This window comes from Topomyia yanbarensis, chromosome 3 (genome assembly GCF_030247195.1).
Source record: "Topomyia yanbarensis strain Yona2022 chromosome 3, ASM3024719v1, whole genome shotgun sequence".
NCBI lineage: Eukaryota > Metazoa > Arthropoda > Insecta > Diptera > Culicidae > Topomyia > Topomyia yanbarensis.
The window spans coordinates 15,690,762-15,711,182 of record NC_080672.1 but is presented as its reverse complement, the minus strand read 5'-3'; the positions used below and the strand labels follow the sequence as shown (position 1 = coordinate 15,711,182).

The 20,421-nt window shown below is 38.2% G+C and overlaps 1 protein-coding gene across 1 annotated transcript; it reads right to left on the bottom strand.

Moving 5' to 3' along the window:
• Positions 1 to 283: 283 nt before the first annotated feature.
• LOC131686795 (uncharacterized) lies at positions 284 to 12,870 on the bottom strand. Its single transcript, XM_058970790.1, has 5 exons — positions 12,782 to 12,870; positions 8,471 to 9,327; positions 7,817 to 8,182; positions 7,256 to 7,756; positions 284 to 396 (listed from the first exon to the last, which is right to left on the bottom strand). Exons 1-5 carry the CDS (start codon positions 12,868 to 12,870, stop codon positions 284 to 286), a joined length of 1,926 nt encoding a protein of 641 aa, XP_058826773.1.
• Between the last annotated feature and the right edge of the window lie 7,551 nt (positions 12,871 to 20,421).

Sequence of the window (20,421 nt, the reverse complement as noted above, 5' to 3'; positions counted from 1 at the left end):
AAGTTTTACCCCCAGTGGGAGCTTGAGTCCACACCAGAAGGGAGGTGAAAGTGGAAAGTGTCAACCGGGATCTTGATATGTCATCGCTTGCTTTGCTTGGAAAATATTCAAAACCCGTTGGAACCACACAGGGAAACGATTTTAGGGAATTCCTGAACATGTTTGTTCGACTGCCGGTTGGTACTAAGGGGGGAAAGTAAGAGATATTTTAATTTACATGGCTTGTTTCAAACACTTAATCACCTATGCAAATTTGACGTTTGAGAAGTAATTTATTACGCTTTCATTTATCGGCGACGCGACAGGCAGACAGGTCGGTAAGCGAGGGGAAACGAGGAATCGGGGAAGTTTGCGGCTGATATGGGAAGATAAATTGCATTTCGAAACTGTTTCTTTCTGTAATACAGTGAACGAGGTTTCGAAGTTGAAAGTGGTTACCAGAGTTTCAAATTTCCATCTGCAGTGGAAATCATGACATACTTAACAACAGTGTATTGAACAGTTTCCCAATTCGAACGTCGAAGCTATTCTGTGATTACACACGTGGTACGAACAGGCGCGAAATCCGGTGACACAACTTCCCAATTCCAGCGCTTGCTTTGCTACCTGCTTCCAGCTTGGGACCTGTAATTTACTCAAAAAAAGCTTGTTGCTTTTCCTGCAACCGACTGAAACGGGATCGCAAGTCAATAATTACACGTACGAAACCGACGTGAAGTACATTTCCTCACCGGTTTATGAAGTTAGCCTGCCAGGGGTGGTATAACAACATTTTCCATAGAGTCATTTTCCTCATCCCATTCGCGACATGCATCGAACCAGCCAGCAACCAGCTGGGGCACGGTGGGATACGAGTGTTATTTAATGGAACAAAATTAATCTATCTTAGAGTTTGTGTTCGGAAAATTTTTTGACAATAAAAATAGTTTCTGAGTTTACCGTAAAGGTGGTACTAGTCATAGAGACTTCTCTTTTCGACAAAGTTGTTAATCGAATAACGTCAAATAACAAATTGTTGAAGATACCGAAAATCAACAGCTCATTGATTCCACTATTTATGAATCAAAATGATGGAAAATCAGTATTTTAAATTATCCAAGTTTTACTAAATAAAGTCTATACTTTTATATTTATTGTACTTAAAAGTTAGTAAAATATGGTTTTCGCCGAGAAATAATTCCTTTCTTGACAGTGATTTGAAATTAGATGACAATCCATTAGAGATTACTCAGTAAGGAATGTTATTAAATATTAGATCCTGTCCCATAGTTCGGGATTCGGATTTTTTTCCTTCCACTCACTTGACGAGAGTCTGCGTTCGACACGATACGACGTTGTTGTTTGCGAAAATCGTTTCCAATTCCGTTCCTTCACCGACGGCGGGCCTTCCTTCTACCTTCAGGTAGAAAGTGACTGCGAAAAATATCCTTTGACTTGTAATTTCCTGCGACGTCAGAGCAAAACCGGGGGTGTTGTTAGTGTGAGCGTGTCGGGTTATTTGAAGCCCCTCCGATCAACCACGGAGGTGCTTCCAGGCTATGCTGAACAGAGACGATTTCTGCCGGCCCTGTTTGGCGGGAACGGGTTAATTGGAACTGCCGAACTAAAGCATACGTACTTCAAAGCGAGCGGTGGTGACTTTAATTGGGAAGTTGGTATTTGGGAAGGAGCGACTTTTTTCGGATTCTGAATAAATTCCGATATATCCTCAGCATTCTGGTTCGTTTTAAAATCATGAAAGCAATATCGGGACTTTTTACATTCACTCCTCCGATTAAACAAACACAATTATGTGCATATTTATCCGCAAACAGTTCAATCGTACATTTCTACCCAACAGATATTGGTTCCGCTCTTCTCATCCGACCCCGAAAGGCAATAAATTTTTCATGTTCGTTGTAACGCGATCAATTACATAATCGACATACCGGGTGTCTTCTTGGTGGGGGCGGAAGAGAGAGAAAGAATTGCAGCATGATATCGCAGAAAGTATTGCCGCCACGCGAATCAAACTTTGCTAGAGATGAAAATAAAACTCGCCGGAAATTGACACAAAGAAAGGCACTATTATGGCTGGGAAAAAGTTTTATCCTCTACTCGGTTCCCAGCAGTTTTCCTCTTTTTTTTCGCCCACTCTAATGAAGTCCTATAAAAATAGGATAAGTTAATATAAATTTATTGTTATCAGGAAAGTTTTTTGATTAAACGCAAACAGGGAAGTGCACACGGGTGCTGCTGCCTACGGAAGCTACCAGCTACTAGTGGGAAGGTGTATCCAACCCGATCCGGAGGTGGTGGTGGTGGTGAGGTTGCGGGCAGGAACAAAAGTTGCGATTGAGAAATTGCGAAAGTTTTCGCGAGGAACAAGATTTCAGCGTTGTTTTGGTGTTTCTGCAGTTGGTCGGTTGGTTGGTTGGAGGCCGACGTCGATTTCTGTGGGTGTGAGCTTCATATATGGTAGCGATTTTCTTCCAGTTCATCAAACAGGGAAGCAGCTGTTCGAATTAGGCTAGACAAACTGATCTAGGCCAAGACAGGGAGCATTTTTTGTTTGATTCTGTTTTATTTCATATAGCAGATAAAGGTGATTTGGGAACAAAACTGCATGAAGGTACTTATATACTATGATGACGGAAATTATTTATACTGACTTTAGTAAAGCTTTCAGCCGTATTAAACAACCATCATCATTCTTTAAATTGCAAAAATTCGGAACAGAAAAGAGTCTTGAAATTACTCGAATTATATTTATCGTATCGCGAATAGAAAGTTGTCGAAATATATTTTCTAAATCAACCACATCTGGCGTACTCTAGGGTTTCCACTTAGACGCTTTTCATTTTATTTTGTACGTAAATGGTATTTCCTCTTTTTTCCATTTTAAAGTACATACGATGTATCTAATACTGATACTTAACAGTAATTTTGTGTAGTTTAAGGGGTTATATATAAAGTTGAGTCTCGAAAAATCGAAAAAAAATTATTGCGTGTTCTGAAAGTACATACCATCGGAATTCTCTGTGCGAAATTTCATCCAGCTCGGAGCACTACACTATAGCCGCTTGCAGTGCGCTTGTTCTATCTACGAATGAAGTTAACACAAAACTTTGAACATGATTATTTCGGAATGGAGTTGCTTGAAAAGGACCGTTGCAGTGAACGTGGTATCTCAAAAATCAGTCAACCGATTTTCATAATTTTTATTTTAAATTCTTCGTATTTTCATTCTCGTGTGCTTGAACGGTCCATTCATCATTAAACAAAATTAAGTTATCTGCAATGAATATTTGTTTAAACTTTTGAACGCCTCAAACATCAGGTTTTTTGTTAACATAGTTTTTTTTTGCTGGAAAACAATTTTAGACCATATTTTGTCACATGAAGTATAAAATCAAATGAATAATTAAAATAAAATAAATAAATAGAATAACTGGTAAGCAGACGAACTCGATTCAAGAGAACACAGTTTGGCAAAACTTTTTGCTGAACGTAATAGAATCTGCATGGCTGAATTCTCTTTACCCGGTACTAGTTAGATTCTCGCACGTTAGTTCCGTTCGGATGATTACTCCATCAATTTCAACTGCCCTTTCGGGTAAGTGGACACAATATTCCGGCGTAAAATGCCTGCAGCATGTAATCCTATTTGCCTACTCAAAGTCTCACTCACAGTTGCACTCAATTTGTGTGGCCGTACCTTACCTATAGGAACGGAGGTATTGAATGCTTTTGTTTTGGTTCGAAAGTCGACCACGAAAAAAAAACAGTCGAATTGTTTGAATATTTTTGTATCGAATTGTGTCTCGCTCGTCGAGTGGGTCATTTGCGCAAGGGTTCGAGTCGATCTCCATTGAAACGAATCATTCATGCTTTGAACAAAATAATGGAAGTTTATATTTAATTTTTTGTTTTCATTAAATCCAAAATTTGCTCAGAATTAATCATTTTCCGATATTTTAGACTGTTATGTTGATTATTTCAAACATAGTTGGCATGGAAAAACATTTAATAAACAATATTCAATACAATAAATCAGAATTGCATCGTTTTAATTCACCGAATAAAAGGAAATTGAAATATTATCAAGCCACTTGTGCGAGTGGTTCTGGTTGGAATTTTATTGAAAGAAAAAGCATCAAATCTGGTCGGGGACTAGCGTGTGAAAAACTATTTTTTGTTCCACTTTAATGTCAAAACGACAAATGTTATCAGGTTTGCCACGTTTCTCACGATATCTTTGTCGAACAGGTTTATTCATAAACATTCGGCATCAGTAAAACTTCAGGATATGAAACCAGAAGCAAAATAGTCTGTCGGGGGGTCTAGAACATTTTTTTATTTTAAAGGTTTTTGTTTGAAAACTTAAGTTTTTTAATCAAATTGATTCGCATTTTGCTACTTATTGGCACTTCAAATAATACAAAAAGTGAGAATCTTCATTATCTTCATTATCTTCAACTTCGTGACAAGTGTAAAATCATCCGAGAAGTATTTAAAAAAAAATTAGTTTTTAGATGTACGCGGAGCCTATTGGTTAAGAAGTCTATTAACAAGGACTTACAAAAAATAGTTGGGTTTAGATGAACAGTGTATTCAGATGAATTTAAAGAGCGAGTAAGGGCGCTATAACCCTGGCTCATTAGCCAGGGCAGGGCTAAATACTTCTGTCCCATCCCAGGAACCTAGGGCCAAAGGAGTGACACTAACCCTCTTAGCAAAGGCACGTTTCATCCTTATTCAAGGTTCAAAATAATCCGTTGATTAAATTATTCATTGAATGAATAATTTGATTGCCGTATAATTTTGAACCATCGTTATTTTGTACGCTGCGCAGTTGGCCTGGCCGCTTTAATGCTTGTGCCATATTCAATATGTGCCACAAACATTAATAATGACAAGAAAAATTTTGGACGAATGTCTGCAATTTTCCAGGATCCCTACATGTATTGGCTGTGTATGTGTAGATTAGACTAGATTAGACTAGATAGTGTATTCAGATGAATTTAAATATTAACATAGTCCCATTCTCAACAGAAAAAATATATTTTCTCAACAGAAAACATATATTTTCTCCTTGCTATGGCCGAGGATCGTTGCTAAGGGCTTTCGGAAACTACGACTGCTAAACACGTCTGGTTTGTTCAAGCTTTAAGATCACACTGACTCTATTGGGTGTTCTTCGCTATGAAATGAGATAGATCTCATCTCGCCTCTCATCTCCCTCCTTAAATTCATAATTCATCTTTTTTTAAATTCAATATTATGCAATGTTTGGGTGTTCAAAAATAAACTTAATTATTTCATTTGGATTTCTTCTTCTTAACTAGTTGCCCTAAATTAAGATTTTTGTACTTTGATTTTATATATCTAGTAGATCGCCGTAACACTGGTTTTGTTTTTAGTTTAGGCAATGCACTTGATGGTGTATGTTTATGTTCTGTTTTAATCTCTGACCTGATTGTTTCGTTTTGTAGATCGTATTCTGCCGCTAACTCCGGAGCGATAGAATTTTTCAGAACGAATGGTTTCTGGGGAATGTGTTTTAATTGATTTCTATGCGCTTTACGGGTGCCGCCATTTACGTCTATCAAATAAGTTAGATTCGATATTTTTTTTAATATGGTACCTTCTGTGCTAAGTGCTCTACCATTTGATTTATATGTATAAATTATTTTACTGTTGGTTTTGAAAACTGTTGGCGTATTTTGAGCGTTGTCGTCGTAATGGAATGTTTTATTATTCCCTCTTAGAGCAGACAGCTTCGTGCGAGGTGGGAAAGCAAAAATTCGTCCATTCGGTATTATGTTGTCTTCGGTAGTTGGTGATTGATGGTGGTGATGCAAAAATTTTTTGATTTCATGGTCGATCTGTAATGATGAAAAGGAATCGTTCTCTTTTATTAGTTTCCCCAACACCGCTTTTGTGGTTTGTACTGCCCTTTCTGCTAGCCCATTGCTGGCGGGGTGGTAGGGAGGCGACAGAATGTGTTCGCAGTTTCTAGACTCACAGTATTTTTTGAAGTGGAAGCTGTTGAATGGAGGCCCATTGTCGCTGACAATAGTTGATGCAAATCCAAACACAGAAAAAATGTTATCCAGCTCTTGTGCAACGTTATCTGCATTAGTTTTAACCATTCTGCGGACCTCAATCCACCTGGAGTATGCATCAACTAATATCAGAAAGGTGCGATTAAATTTATGGAAAAAATCTATGTGGACACGCTCAAACGGTTTAGATGTAGCGGGCCAATTGCCGTACACTCTTGGGGTTCTATCTATTCCTAAAATTTGACATTGTTTGCAAGAACCTACGTAGCTTTCGATGTCTGATCCGAAACTGGGCCAGTATAAATACCTTCTGGCGATTTGTTTCATTTTTTGTATGCCACGGTGGTTTGCATGTAACAATTGAAGAGACGGAATTTTCAAGGCGGTCGGAATAACCACTCTTTCACCGAAAATTAAACAATCTGACTCTATGCTTAATTCATGTCTTTTACCGAAAAAGTTATTCAATTGTTTATCTTTTACATGACTTGGCCAACCATTTTGTACAAAATTTAATACTTTTGACAAAGTAGAATCGTTAGCTGACTCTTGACCTATAATTTTAGAGTTGAGATTCACATGTTGGTCGTCTACTAGATAATTGAGTTCCATGAAAGAGCTACGCTCACTTTCTTCTAAGTCGGCTGAACTCAGATTTTGGTCCAAAGGTAATCTTGACAAGCAGTCTGCCACACAATTATCTTTTCCAGCCATATGAGTGATAGTGTAATCAAATATAGATAATCGTAAAAAATACCTCTGTAGCCTAGTTGCAATTACTGACGGGCCCCCTTTTTTGCTATTAAATATTCCCAGTAATGGTTTGTGATCCGTGATAATAGATATTTTCTGTCCTAAGACATATTTATAGAATTTTTCCATGGCAAATACCACAGCTAATGCTTCCCTGTGTAATATTGGATATTTTTTTTCAGTTGTCGACAATCGACGCGACACAAAAAACACCGGCATTTCAATTTCGTTTATCTTATGGCTCAATATGCCTGAAATCCCGTCATCACTTGCGTCGCATGTTACTGTGATGGACTTAGATGGATCAAAATGTGTTAGAACTTTTGCACTACAAATGGCTCTCTTGCTCTTCTCGAAAGCTTCATTGCATTTTTGATCCCAACTCCATTTACTATTCTTTGTCAGAAGGTTATAAAGTGGAGAGAGAATAACGCTCAATTTAGGAACGAATTTACCATAAAATGTTATCATACCGAGAAATGATTTCAGTTGTGTTTTTGACTTTGGCACTGACACGGCCGTTATCGCATTCACCTTCTCCGGATTTGGCGACACACCCGCCTCCGAAAGAATGTGACCCAAATATTTCACTTGGGAGACAAACCATTCACATTTCTCGGCATTGATTTTAACGTTATGGTGCATAAGCCTTCCTAACACTATTTTGATCTTATCTAACAGCTCATCATCGGAATCAGCCCAAATTAAGATATCATCGATGTACGTTTGAACTTTTGCAATATCTCGTAAAATAGAGTCCATAACGGATTGGAAAATTGTGGCTGCCGGTTTAACCCCGAACGGTAATCTGCGGTAGGCATACAATCCCTGATGTGTGTTTATTACTAAGAGCTTTTTGGAAGCTTCCGAGAGCACGAGTTGCTGATAGGCTCCTCTCAAATCAATTAGAGCGAATTTTTTTGCACCACTTTTATTTGTAATGAGCTCTTCGATAACTGGAAGAGGATAATGATGGGTAATAATGTGTGGGTTTACAGTCTTGGACCCGTCCATACATATTCGAATATCTTTTTTATTTGGTTTCACTACCACTACTATGGGTGATGCCCACTCGGTATATTCTACCTTCTCAAGAATACCTTTAGCTTCTAAATCATCTAAATGTGCCCCAACGATATCTCTGTGTTTAAATGCGACTGTGTATGGTTTGTGTACCACCGGATTTGCATTGCTATCCATTCTGATGTCTACTTCGACCCCTTTAATCGGTTCTGTTAGATCCTCATCGAACGCCGGCGCGTACTGAGTTTTCAAATTTTCAACAGTTTTCTTCACCCACTGTTGTCTTTTACTTTCGCAGAGAGAATTAAGATTAAACGTTTCTCTCCACTGAGGCCAGATTGCGCTTAGCCAGTCTCGACCTAACAGAGACACAAAATTTCGAGGAGATTTGATCACCAATATCGATAAAGTTAGTGTTTTCGCTTTCAATTTCACTTTAACTCTTATCTTTCCCACCACGTTTACAGTTTCGCCAGAGATAACGAAAAAGCTTCGACTATCTGGTAGTAGTGTACACTTATTAAACTTTTCTTTATATGTATCTAATGAACAAATTGTCGCACTAGCACCAGTATCGCATTCCATCAACAAGCTTTGACCCTCCACATTTAATTCCACAAAAGCTGGTGTTGAAATGTTTGACTTACCGAGCAATATATTGTTAATCCAATTCGATTGGGCATCCTCGGTGTCCAGTTCTTCCCCTGACTGATCATCACCTGTAGCATTCTCGTCGCCTAAACTCATTTTGAGATCTTCCATGGCTGCTGATAATTGGTTGATCCGTTCTTCGAAAGCTCTCTTCCTCACTGAATTATTTCTAGGTATTGGAGATCCATGACGTGGCTTCTTAACTTTGGGCAGCGTGCAGTTATAAGACAAATGACCTTTATTATAACAATTGTAGCACACCGTGTCGCTGCTAACTTTAAAATTTCCTCGATGACTCGAAATATCCTTCGGTCCTTGCCCGGAACATGCACTTTCGTGGAACCTTCCTGGTTTGATGAAACTTCTGTTACGCACTGAATTGTTTTGACCCACATAATTAACCATGCTGGAACTTTGCTTAGACATTTTTCGAGCCTCGAAGGCGGCTATCTCAACTGTTTTAGCTTTTTCTAGTAGTTGAGCTAGGTTTAGCGTATGGTTTGCATCCCGTAACATAGTCTCTCTTGTTTTTTCATTCCGAATCCCTGCCACGAATACTGATTGCACTAATGTAGCTTCCGTATCTACGCTCACACTACAATGTTCAACAATGTTCTGTAAATCTATAGCGAAATCGTCCAGCGATTCGCCCTCTTCTTGTTTCCGCGTTATCAACCGATGCCGTTCAGCGAACACATTTTTGTTCTCTTCGTGTAAGACTTTAAACTTATCCACTATTTGCGCGTATGTTTTATCAACGATCCTATTCGGTTTGAAACTGCCAATTATTCGGTTGGCCGTCTCTTGACCAACACTGGTTATGAATTCCAACGCCTTTTCGTCGTCTGGAGTTCTATTCAAAGCAAAAAATATATCTACTGTTTGTAGATAAGAGTTCACATTTAACCCAGGTACATACACAGGAAACTTTCCTTTTGTCCTTTTGTCTACGGTCACAGTGACCATTTTATTTTCATCTTCTACTGTCGTTGCCATAGCGTTTTTTACGATTTCAATTAAAACGCAAACGTCCAATTTTCCTTACACCGTGATTGTACCACGTTTCTTTTTATTCTCGTCGCCAGTATGCTATGGCCGAGGATCGTTGCTAAGGGCTTTCGGAAACTACGACTGCTAAACACGTCTGGTTTGTTCAAGCTTTAAGATCACACTGACTCTATTGGGTGTTCTTCGCTATGAAATGAGATAGATCTCATCTCGCCTCTCACTTGTTTCTGGGCGCCAATGGTATTTTATGAACAAGAAGATGTGGAAAGGTGTTGATCAAATTTATTCGATATTCTTACATTTTCAAGATGTTGATTATTATATTAACGGATTTTTATCATGTATTCGTTCCTTTTATATTTCTTTTCTCCCTCTACGAGATAGCTAATGTAACCTAGAATGACACTTCTTCGTGATCCTATCCTGCCTGGTAAAATACAATTAGCTTAAATTCAAATCTTTACATTTGAATGGACTAAAGTAGACACTTCGAGTCATTGTAATAAACGAAGATTTTTTTATTGCAACTTTGGATTAAGAATCCTGTTTGTCATTATCAACATTAAATGAAAGATGATTGAAAGAGTTTTCTCTTTGAGTTTTGGATCCATGTTTTTTTATCTTGTGTGATAAATTCATTTCATCAGAATTTATAGATGTAGAGCTTTACTTGCCCTTAAATTGCGTTTTTTTTCTCCAAAATATATATATTTCACATAACCTTAGGACCAAACCAAGTTTCATAATTTCCTTTAAGAAGAAATTTCGGAGTAGTTACTCGTTGAACACGGATCACAACAGTAAACGAACAAGAAAATGTCAGACTGGACCATACATTCAGTAAATCCTCAAACAATGTCTACTGAAAATTGCCCTTATAATATGGGATAAAAGCGAAGACCACATATGAAGAAGACTGAGTTGCCCGTTCAGTTTCGATTCTGAAGACAGTAACAGCAACACTTCTTTCGGGTAAAGGAGGTTGTTGAATCCAGGGTGGACTGTACCTTGCTGCTGGTCGAGTTGATTGGCAGATCCCCAGTGAATCAAGCCACTTTGTAGCACGAACTCGAATGAACTTCGTCGAAGCCCCACGGCTCTCTTAAGTGGTTCGCAAACCCGAAGGAAAGTTTCATTAACTCTTTAGGAATGAATGGAAAATTTCTATAATTCTTTGAAATGGGCGGAAATTTCAATTATTCTTTGAACGAGCGGAAAATTTCTCATAATTCTTTTATGTAGCAGAAGCGAGTTGTGTTGGAAGAAAACACGGAGCAAATCTGCACTTCGTAATTTATTTCCAAGCACTGATGTTCACTCGTCGACAAATGGTTGGCAATTTCCTCTTGTTAGTTGGTAACTTGTCGGCGATCCAATTGCAACTGACTCTCCGCTCACTACGGTTGCATATTTATGTGGGTGTAAAGACGCATTCGCATGGTACGTGCTGCTTCTTCTCTACTCGATGTGTTCGGGCCGACGGGCGATAACGGACTGATCTGCAACGAGCGCAGCGATGCCAGATTCTCGCGACATTAAATCCGTAGATTTGCTCTGCACTCAACAAAGAAACAAAAGCATTCCAAATTAGGTTTTACACAGGCTCCTGCTAGGCAGCCATTTTGTCCTAGCCAACATCTGCCTTTGTTGAAATCAAAACAACCCAATGCTATTGCACGGGCGACATGGACCTAGAGCCGGCTAGGCCCACATATGTTGACTACTGTCAAAGTCTGTATGTCTCAATAGCGGATGACAGGAGTGACACCCCCCTGGTTTTACACCAACCGGCATAACCCCACAAAATAATGAACTTCGTTTGACAATTCTCGGTGGTTTGTTTACATAGGAGTTACGTGAGTTCGAATGTGACAGGTGAGCACCCGTTGCACTCGAACTCACGCAACTGACAAAGTAATCATACCACCGAGAATTGTCAAACGTGAACTTCAATCAGCAAGAGTTCATTCGTGTCGTCATCTTGCAGAACTCAATAGTGTTTTTCACCTCATTTAGGAATTGTGTGCCCAAACTCAATTTCAAGTTAAAGTTATATTCATTAATGAATTGATATTTAGTACTCTACAAATGCTTCTTACTAGTAGGTAGCATTTTCAATACACTACAGCAGTATAAAGCATTTTAAAATAGCAGTTCAACCGACTTATTCAAGACGCACTGTTAAGGTCTATTTGTAACCTAAAAATTAGCAATGCTGAAAAATTTCTTAAAATTACATTCTAACGTCGCTCATGTTGTTCGTTCAGGAACCATTCTTGTTAGTTCTACAGTAAGAATACAAGTTTTCAAAATATTTTTTATGCCAGTAATTGTGAGATATCGTGATATTAGTTCCGTTCCTTTGCACAACAAATCCGTATCGCACCTTCGAGCGTTATATGGAACAACAAATTTGAAATCCCATCGCTTGGTTTCAACCAATTTAATGTGAGATATCTCTCTGATTATTCTTGTTTAACCATCGTTATCTGCCCTTTTCGTTTCGTTTCACTTAATCGTACGCTGCCTGGAAATTCACAATCGGATGGTGAGTCCGCTTGTCGTATTTTCGAAATTTGTCCAAGATATATCGCAGAGTAAACGTCTGGTCCATTGTAAATCGTCTGTTTTGGTATTCACCGTCACCCGATTCAGTCAACGGGCGCAGTCTTTTAAACAGAACTGGGTATTCATAGGCGATATTGAGGATTGTTATGCGATATTGAGGATCATGCAAAGGATTGCTTCGTCCTGCTTGTCACTTCCGACTTTTAGATGTTCGAACGGGATTCTGTTATTGCCATCTGGCCACTTATTCTTAATACTTATTGGTGATTGTGCTATCCCAAATTTTTGTTATATTGTTCGTTTATATGACACTATTCAATGCGGAGCCATTGCCTTTTATATATTTACAACAAATAAAGATAAAGATTTTTTCATAGGCTAGTAGTATTTCCCTCCCTAGTTAATTGCGCGCGGAGCTTTTTTGTGGGGGGCATTTGTAGCAATGCCTGACGGTCATTCAGTCTGCTTCTTTGATAGTCACTTCGTCCATGCTAACAACGCAGCAGTTGCTTATAATTTAACGGTCGGTTGGCTTTGTATGCTTCTTCGATTTGCTGACTACGGTCGTGAAACCTTCCGAAATGTCCCACATCAAATTGCACCACGGAAAAAACGCTGTAAAAAATTACCAAGTTTGTCCGATTCTTTTCAAACTTTCAGACAATGCAATATAACCCATTAGTAAGTTTTTGGCATATTTATTTTATTCAACTACAACACCACAACCTTACGCTCGCACATTACGCTTAACTCCCCTCATTAGTTTCTGTACAACATCTAGCTTCAGCTTCTCCTGTACGGAAACCCATTTTTTCTTCATGTCTTCCTCAGATTTGACCTCCTTGGGATGCTTCCGTAGTGCCTGCTGTATTTTTCGATGTGCCTTAGTTCCGGTTCATTTCCTTGGGTACGAAAGTAGCCCCGTTGGCTTCGTACCATTCCAGGACAACATTTGAATAGTGGCTCGAAGCTAGATCGTAGGACCCTCGGGTTATTTCAACAGATGAAACAGGCGCTTCTGAAGACACTCCTCGAGATAGATCTCCCCGTTTACAGTCTCGGTAGTCAGAAAAGGCTTACTCCGTTTGCCACAGAAGCAAATCGCTTGACAAATCATGTATTTATTGGCAAACTTTGAAAGTTTCTGCTTCCTTACTTCCTCCGGAACATCAATGGTGTGCTGGTTGGTGAAGAATAGTTGCCCCGGAAACTACAGAATGTCCGCCTTGACGCAAGTCTTATCATCCATGATGAGATAATGAGACTTCGTCAGCATCTGGGTGTACAGTTTTCACGTCCATGACTTTCCCACCAAATTTTCCCGTTCGTCACGATTTGGAGCCTTCTGCACTTTGTACTTTGTTTCTCCCGGCCTTTGGCTCTCTGAACCAAAGACTTGGACAGATTCAACTTTTTAGGCACACCCTGACCGAAGCATTGGCTTAAACTCTTTCACTACACGCTTGTGATCCTGACCACTAATAGAACATCCATTCTGCCTGCATTTCTCCTTCCATTCGATGCTCACAGTTTAGTAGTACCTTTTAATCATACGACTCACGGTTGATTGCACGATTCCCAATTGTTTTCCGATGTCCCGATGGGTGTCGCAAAATGAATTCGCGACGTTGCTTTTCGTTCCAATTTTCGAAAAACTGACAGCTAAAGACGCTGAATTACTGAATAAAGCCTTGCCATCTTATCCCAACTAAATGAAACTGACAGGTTTCGTGCTCGATTGGAATGACACTGACAGATAAATGGTAAACAAACGATTGACGTGACGAGTCTTTATCCAGAGGGATTCAGCGTCGTTCTGACAGCGATAAAAACACAATGTAATAAATACTTTCTAAACTACTTCTTCCCACATTTTCAAGAGAAAACATCCCGATGTGTTGTGCAGCGTTTTTTTCATGATGCAATTTGATGAATCTTTATCTACCATTTGCATCTTGTTTGGCGGTGCTATTTGTTGCTATAAAAGTACTGGATGTAATCGTTGATGATTCAATATAAGATTCTGGTTTCCCAAGCAAACGAAAAGCCCATAATACCCCCATGCTCATGGGGTTTGACATGGGTGTTTGAAAAGGGTTCAACCCATGAAAACACCATCACCATGGTCCGGTAGATCCCATATAAAATACCATATGTTGGTGAATTTATGGGTTATTGAGACCATTTTATGGTGTCTTGATGGTTGAGAATTTTGGCACGGACCATGTTTAAGGTCTTTTCAAGGGGCTACGTGGTGTTTGAACCCATGAGTATTTGCTCGGGTTAGCTGTCGTTGCTGGTTGGACCACTGCTTGCGTTTTTGCTTTCGGCGTTGAAGTAGAAATTTTTTTTTGGTTATGGCAAAATTCAATGTATGCCCGCCACGCTGGAGGGAATATTGCAGTTGTTTGCCTCGTCGTTAGTTCGTTTGCGGCAGCGCGTTCATTCAGTTATTTTCGATTCAAATTCAACTTCATAGATTACACAATTCACTTTTTCTCGAAAATGTAACAGATGCCACCTTCTGCTTTTAATTTCACAGAGCTCATATAAAACACATGAATGTTTTGGTGGGTGAATGCATTAATATTGACTCCGAGCTGAAGGCTTTAGACTCTACTTTAAACTTCAGTCAAGATGCAGATTAAAGAATGAATAAGGCGTTGAAACTGAATCCTGGTTGCGGTTAATGCAGCAGAAATGGGCAACAAAAGAGAGATTTTATACCACTGTTTTCCATAGTTGTTAGTAGAATTGAAACGTAACAGTTTGTTGGTTATATGTGCCAGTTGGTTACATTTTCCAGGGCAACGAAGAAAGGAATGGAGTGTTCTATCCGCATTCTCACAACCCGGACAGCGTAGGAAATGGGGAACAAATTCCTGAACACGTCTTTATCGGCAACAACTTCGTCGTCTTGCGACATGAATCTACGGATAACGCCATCAGGAGACAAATCATGTAGTCTTCCGTCGATTGCACCGCCCTCCTTGTAGACGGGGACCTTAATCTTAACTTAATCCTGTTCATAAAGATGTTTCATGCTGTTACTGTAGATAAATTGATCTAGTGAGGTACGAGGTATGCATACCAGAGCCAAATTTCGAACATGTTGAAGCTGAATGAGATTAACGTTATATCTGGCAATACACATATTCTCTTTTAACGTGACGTTGGTTGCTGGACAGATTTAGATAACTCTAATTGCTTTAGTAATAAAAGTTTTTCCTTCTCGTGTTGTTGATCGCTTTCACGTGTCATTCATGGCAAAGCTTTTCTCATTTTTGTTGTACCCTCATTCGTACGATGTGGACGACCATATCGCTCCTTTTTGACGTATAATCGCTGTGAGCATTCGCCTTCTAGTTTGGTCAAGTACAAATCCCACATATCACCAGAACATGGTCAGAGGCGACGTTCGTTTCTCAGAAGGTCCTGACATCAATGACATCGGAGAAATACCCAGCTGATTTTGGATCGCGTTTTGCCGTTCGAGATTTCCAGTTGTGCTTCTTAATAGCATTTCGTCTTAAAAAGTGCTACAGATATTCATATTTACATCGGACCGCGCCGAGGTTGGTCAACAAATATTTCCAACTATCAAAGACAACTGTCACGATACTCAGTGTCCTTTTTCGCTTTTACCTGAACCAGCGCCAATCGATCGACAAATCAGCTGTCAGGCTACGTGCACGAATCAAATATACGAATTAAAACAGTTATCAGGATCCAAGATATCGATTCAGAGAGGTGAAAACGTTGCTTGAATTCTATGAAATATACAATATATCATTTGCAGATGAGACTATAAATTAAATTCTATTCAATACGACTTTTGCTGGATTTATTGATTTCAACTACATATAATTTTCCCGACTCATTATTGCCGAAATGCGGTATAACTTTTGGAAGGCGTTTTATAAAGCAGGGTCCATATTCTCGAGTTGAATTTTCGATCGCTGGTATTTATTATCGCACAACGTGGTTTTGCGGATTCTCCATTTTGTTAAGATGATTGTCCAATAGAAAAAATAACTGTCGATCATTGGCAACCTTCTTCAAAAGTACACTGAGATAAATCAGAAGATTTCCGTAGAAAAAATTGCATTTCCTTAGATGTTATCTACGGATTCGTAGATCCGTAGAAAACCTCCAAATCCGTAGATCTACGGAGATTTCCGTAGATCTGACATCGCTGAACGAGCGATGTGGTTGCGTGCATCGCACCTGATAGCGTCGGCTGGCGTTTTTCCGCTCTATCTCTCTGGGGCGCTGGCTCTCCTCTCGCGGTTGCTTATTCGTTGGCACGATTTCGGCTGCTTGCTTCTTCTTGGGTTGATTCACGTTTGGTGGCGTTGGTTTGACTGAATGAATGATGCAATGCGGCGTTCCCTCATATAGAAGCAAATTTTCTTCCTTGGCTTCTGATTGGCTGTTTGATTTGCTTCCTTCAGACCGCACTGCGGACTGAACAGAGGTACTTTCTATATTAAATACTAAATTTTACTTTTTTATTGAGATCGCTATCTTCGTACAATAGACAAAACCTTTATTTCTCATGTACTATTGTGATTTCTGTTCAGTGTATAACGATTCCGAAATTTATTCTCAAAGAAAATAGTGACAGTACACACCAAAAAATAATGAAATTTAAACAACATGTAAAGCAATACGAATGTAAACATACAAAGCTTAAATCAAAACATTGATTGAAAATTAAGTTGAATTCAATGCACTCAATGGGAGCATAAAAAAGCATACGAGTTTACACATTTTTTTTTCGTTCAGTGTGTGTCATTTATTTTACAGTAATATTGGATTAAAAATACTTAAAAGAGCATTGGTTTGCCGTTTGATGAAACTGTACTTTTCAATAAACGTGCAAACATATAATAAAATTCGTTGAAGAAAGCACGACAAGTTGTGTGTATTTCTAGTGGAACTTAATTTTACATTTATATTCATGCTTCAAATATGTGCATGAAAAGCAATTTTAAATTACAAAATATTTTTTTCTATGTAGACTTAGACACGTTTTTCATAAGTTATGTGAAATTTGTTCCTTTTGAAAACAAAGTGTGATTTAAGTACAAGAAACACCTGGCAGCTGTAACTAACTAGCTAACAAACTTGAACATAAATCTCATCGAATTATTTTTCCATTCTTCATGAAACTGTTAATCAGGATTCTCATTCGAAATCAAATGAAATGACTGAATATCTAATCGAGTTTGATCAAATATAAAGCTTAAATTTTAGCCAAATCCCACAAGATGCTGATGATACTCATTATAAATTATTATTGATTACTTTAATAATACTTTATAACGAGTGAAGAAATGAAAATGAAGAAACAAATAAATCCGTGACAGAAAAAAAAAATCTTTTTACTGTGTTACACAGAATCTTTGCAAAGAGTTCAAATTTCGTTCAAAATTTTATCTACTCTTCTCTATATCACCTTGTTCATATGATATCATTGGTGCGCACAAGCCAGTGAAATCAGAAATTATGTTTTTCCACTTAAAGGTTAGCACACAAGATCTTCTGCACGCATTGTTAAAATACAAGTATTTTTGCAAAGAAAAAAAATGTTTGGAATTCGATTTTTTAACCTCGCGAGCATCTGGAAATTTTGATAAAATTTTAATAGCTTTCTCGAGCGATTTTAGATCGAGTTCTAATTTTCTACAAATTTGTAGAAAATGAAATTTCTCATCAGATTCGCACTTTTGGTAATATTTAAAGGTCTATAGTAACATCTAGGTGCAAAAATGTGAACCAGTTTCATTGTAAAACCGAAGTTTTAGTTTCGCACTATCGACGCATTTTTAAATGTCTCATTCATTCATCCATGCTTTCGTCACTGCTGATATCGAATGTTTTCGGTTCACGTATCGGGATCGCTTTGAGGGCCACGTTTATGAATTTGTCTTCCATGGTATTTGTTTCTTCATTGGTATGCAAATAAAAAGCTTAGGCCATCGGAGATTTTATTTACCATTAGTTAAGAAATTTAGTTTCATTATTTAAGAAAAGTTATGCTAATAAAATGTTGAGCCTACACAAAATGAATCACCACACAGGGAAAATTGAGTCTTTTATCTCTCAAATTTAATCTTAAATTCGACGGGAAATATTTTCATCAGTTGATTTATATTCAGATTTGACTTCTGGTTCCGGTATTCCAGGTTGACAAGCTCGGTCCTCTTTGTTCCTATCAAAAAAGTAGACCGGATGCTTGACATATGGAAACTTTACTAGCGTTAATTTCTCGGCGTACAGCCGATAAAATGCAGATGCAAATAGGTTCAACACTCTTGTTAAAAATCTATCTCACTTAGATTAGTTAAGAACATACATGCATATGCGATAGTCCAAGAAGAAAATAAATGCCTTGAAGAACAGCTCATGAAAGAAAGAATGATGCATTTTATCATTCATTCAACGAATATATGGATATTTATGCTTCTATATGGATTATCTCCTGTATTATTCAGTTCAATGATTATATTCTTGAGACCATCAAAGCTAGAACTACAGAAAGTGTCTGAAACGAGGAAGAGCTTTTTAGTGTAGTTTGACGAGTTACTGAAACAAATAAGGTATCGTCTCCAACGTAATATCCTTAACCTAATGCTAATACTGCCCATAACATTGCAAGTTTCCAATGCTTCAAAAACTTTATTGTTGTTCATTATTTTGCTTTATTTTTCAATATTTGGATACAGTTATGGTAATAAATATAATAGGCTTGAAATGTGCTTGAACCAAAACTGGTCACATAAATTAAGAAAGCACCCAGCTCATTCACGGAAAAAGTAAAAAAAAATCCATTTTTGTTCTATTTTGTTTTTCATTTTGCAGTCTCTCGTTAAAATTATACGAAGGCATAGCAAAGCGTAGTTTTTTCCTAACCCTAAGAATGAGGGTAAGGTTTAAATCTCCCCAATAAAGAAAGCCTTGTGATGACTGGTTGACTCATATTGCCACATCCACAGATAGTGTGCCAAATTTCTAACATGGTGAAATTGTAAGATGTAAACATTGACTATCTTTAGCTCCATTTATACAATAGATCATCTTTTTGCCTATCTAACAGGTGATTCCTAAGGACTTCTCGAAGGGTAAGCAGGAATAAAGTTCGACCACAATAGGGCAACTTTCTGCTTATAGTCGTGTCACTTATTTTTGTTCACGTTCGACGTTTTTAGCTTTTCTTGTAAGCAAGATGAGAATGCAGCAATCGCAGCTCGCAATTCTCGTTAAAAATATAAAATCAAGAAGATTTTCAATTTATAGTTTGTTTCATTTTGCATCCAAGAAAAACTGAAAAAACTAATCATCAATTTTATACTGGATTTTTTTTAGAAAATCAATGTGACACGTCTGATGTAGAAGTCGGTTTTGATACGCTGTGAGAATGTGTGGTAACTGACAACAATGAAGACACAACGCAGTAATGAAGAATCAAACACAAATAAAACAACAGCGAGTACAGCGGACAACCGACTACTGGTACTGGTGGCTGATTTGATTTCTTTATTTCGTACATAACAATAAGGTTTTGATACATATCACAAGCATTTTTGGCGAGGACCAAAATTACCGTTCAGTCTCAACACAATGTATTTTGGGAGAATTTTTTTAGCGTGCTATAAAAATGCAAAAATACAAAGAATATCCATTGTAATTAGTGGTTAATTAAGGTAAGTCTACCTTCTCATCTTGCTCAGAGTCGAAGCTAAAAATCGTTCCGCTATTGGTACACGGAAAAAAACTAATCCCACTGGAGACGAATTGTGTTGCTATTGGTTTTTGGAAATGCTCAACCTGGCAGAAGCTAACACCATGCAAATGTTGCATTCGTTAGTATGTTGTATGTTGTTCCGCTAAACGAATGACTGTGCTTGATGAATGTCATTCGTTTAAAGAAACAACATACAACACATTAACGAATGCCGCTACATTAACTACAGCAGCCCCGGATAAATAGTCAACCAGAATAGAGAGGCGCGCTAAATTTATCAATGCGCACTCCTGACATTTATATCAAGATGCGGAGAAGTGGTTTTCATCACATCGAAGAACATTTTCCCGGGTGCTCCTAACGTTTTTCTTGTGGTGAAAATGCTTCCGAACAAACCAATTCCTTCATACATAATCATTTTATGCATATTAACCGAAAATGAGACGTTTAATCAGACAACACCAGCCTTGCACCCAAAGCAGATTCCTGTGTGTAAATTCTGTAAGAAGACACTACACCACAGAAAATATTGTGAAACCAAAGCTAAGAAAAGTCCACCTACTACTATAACTATAAATAGCAAATCGCAATCGCAGAGGAGGACGGATACATGCGTCCGCG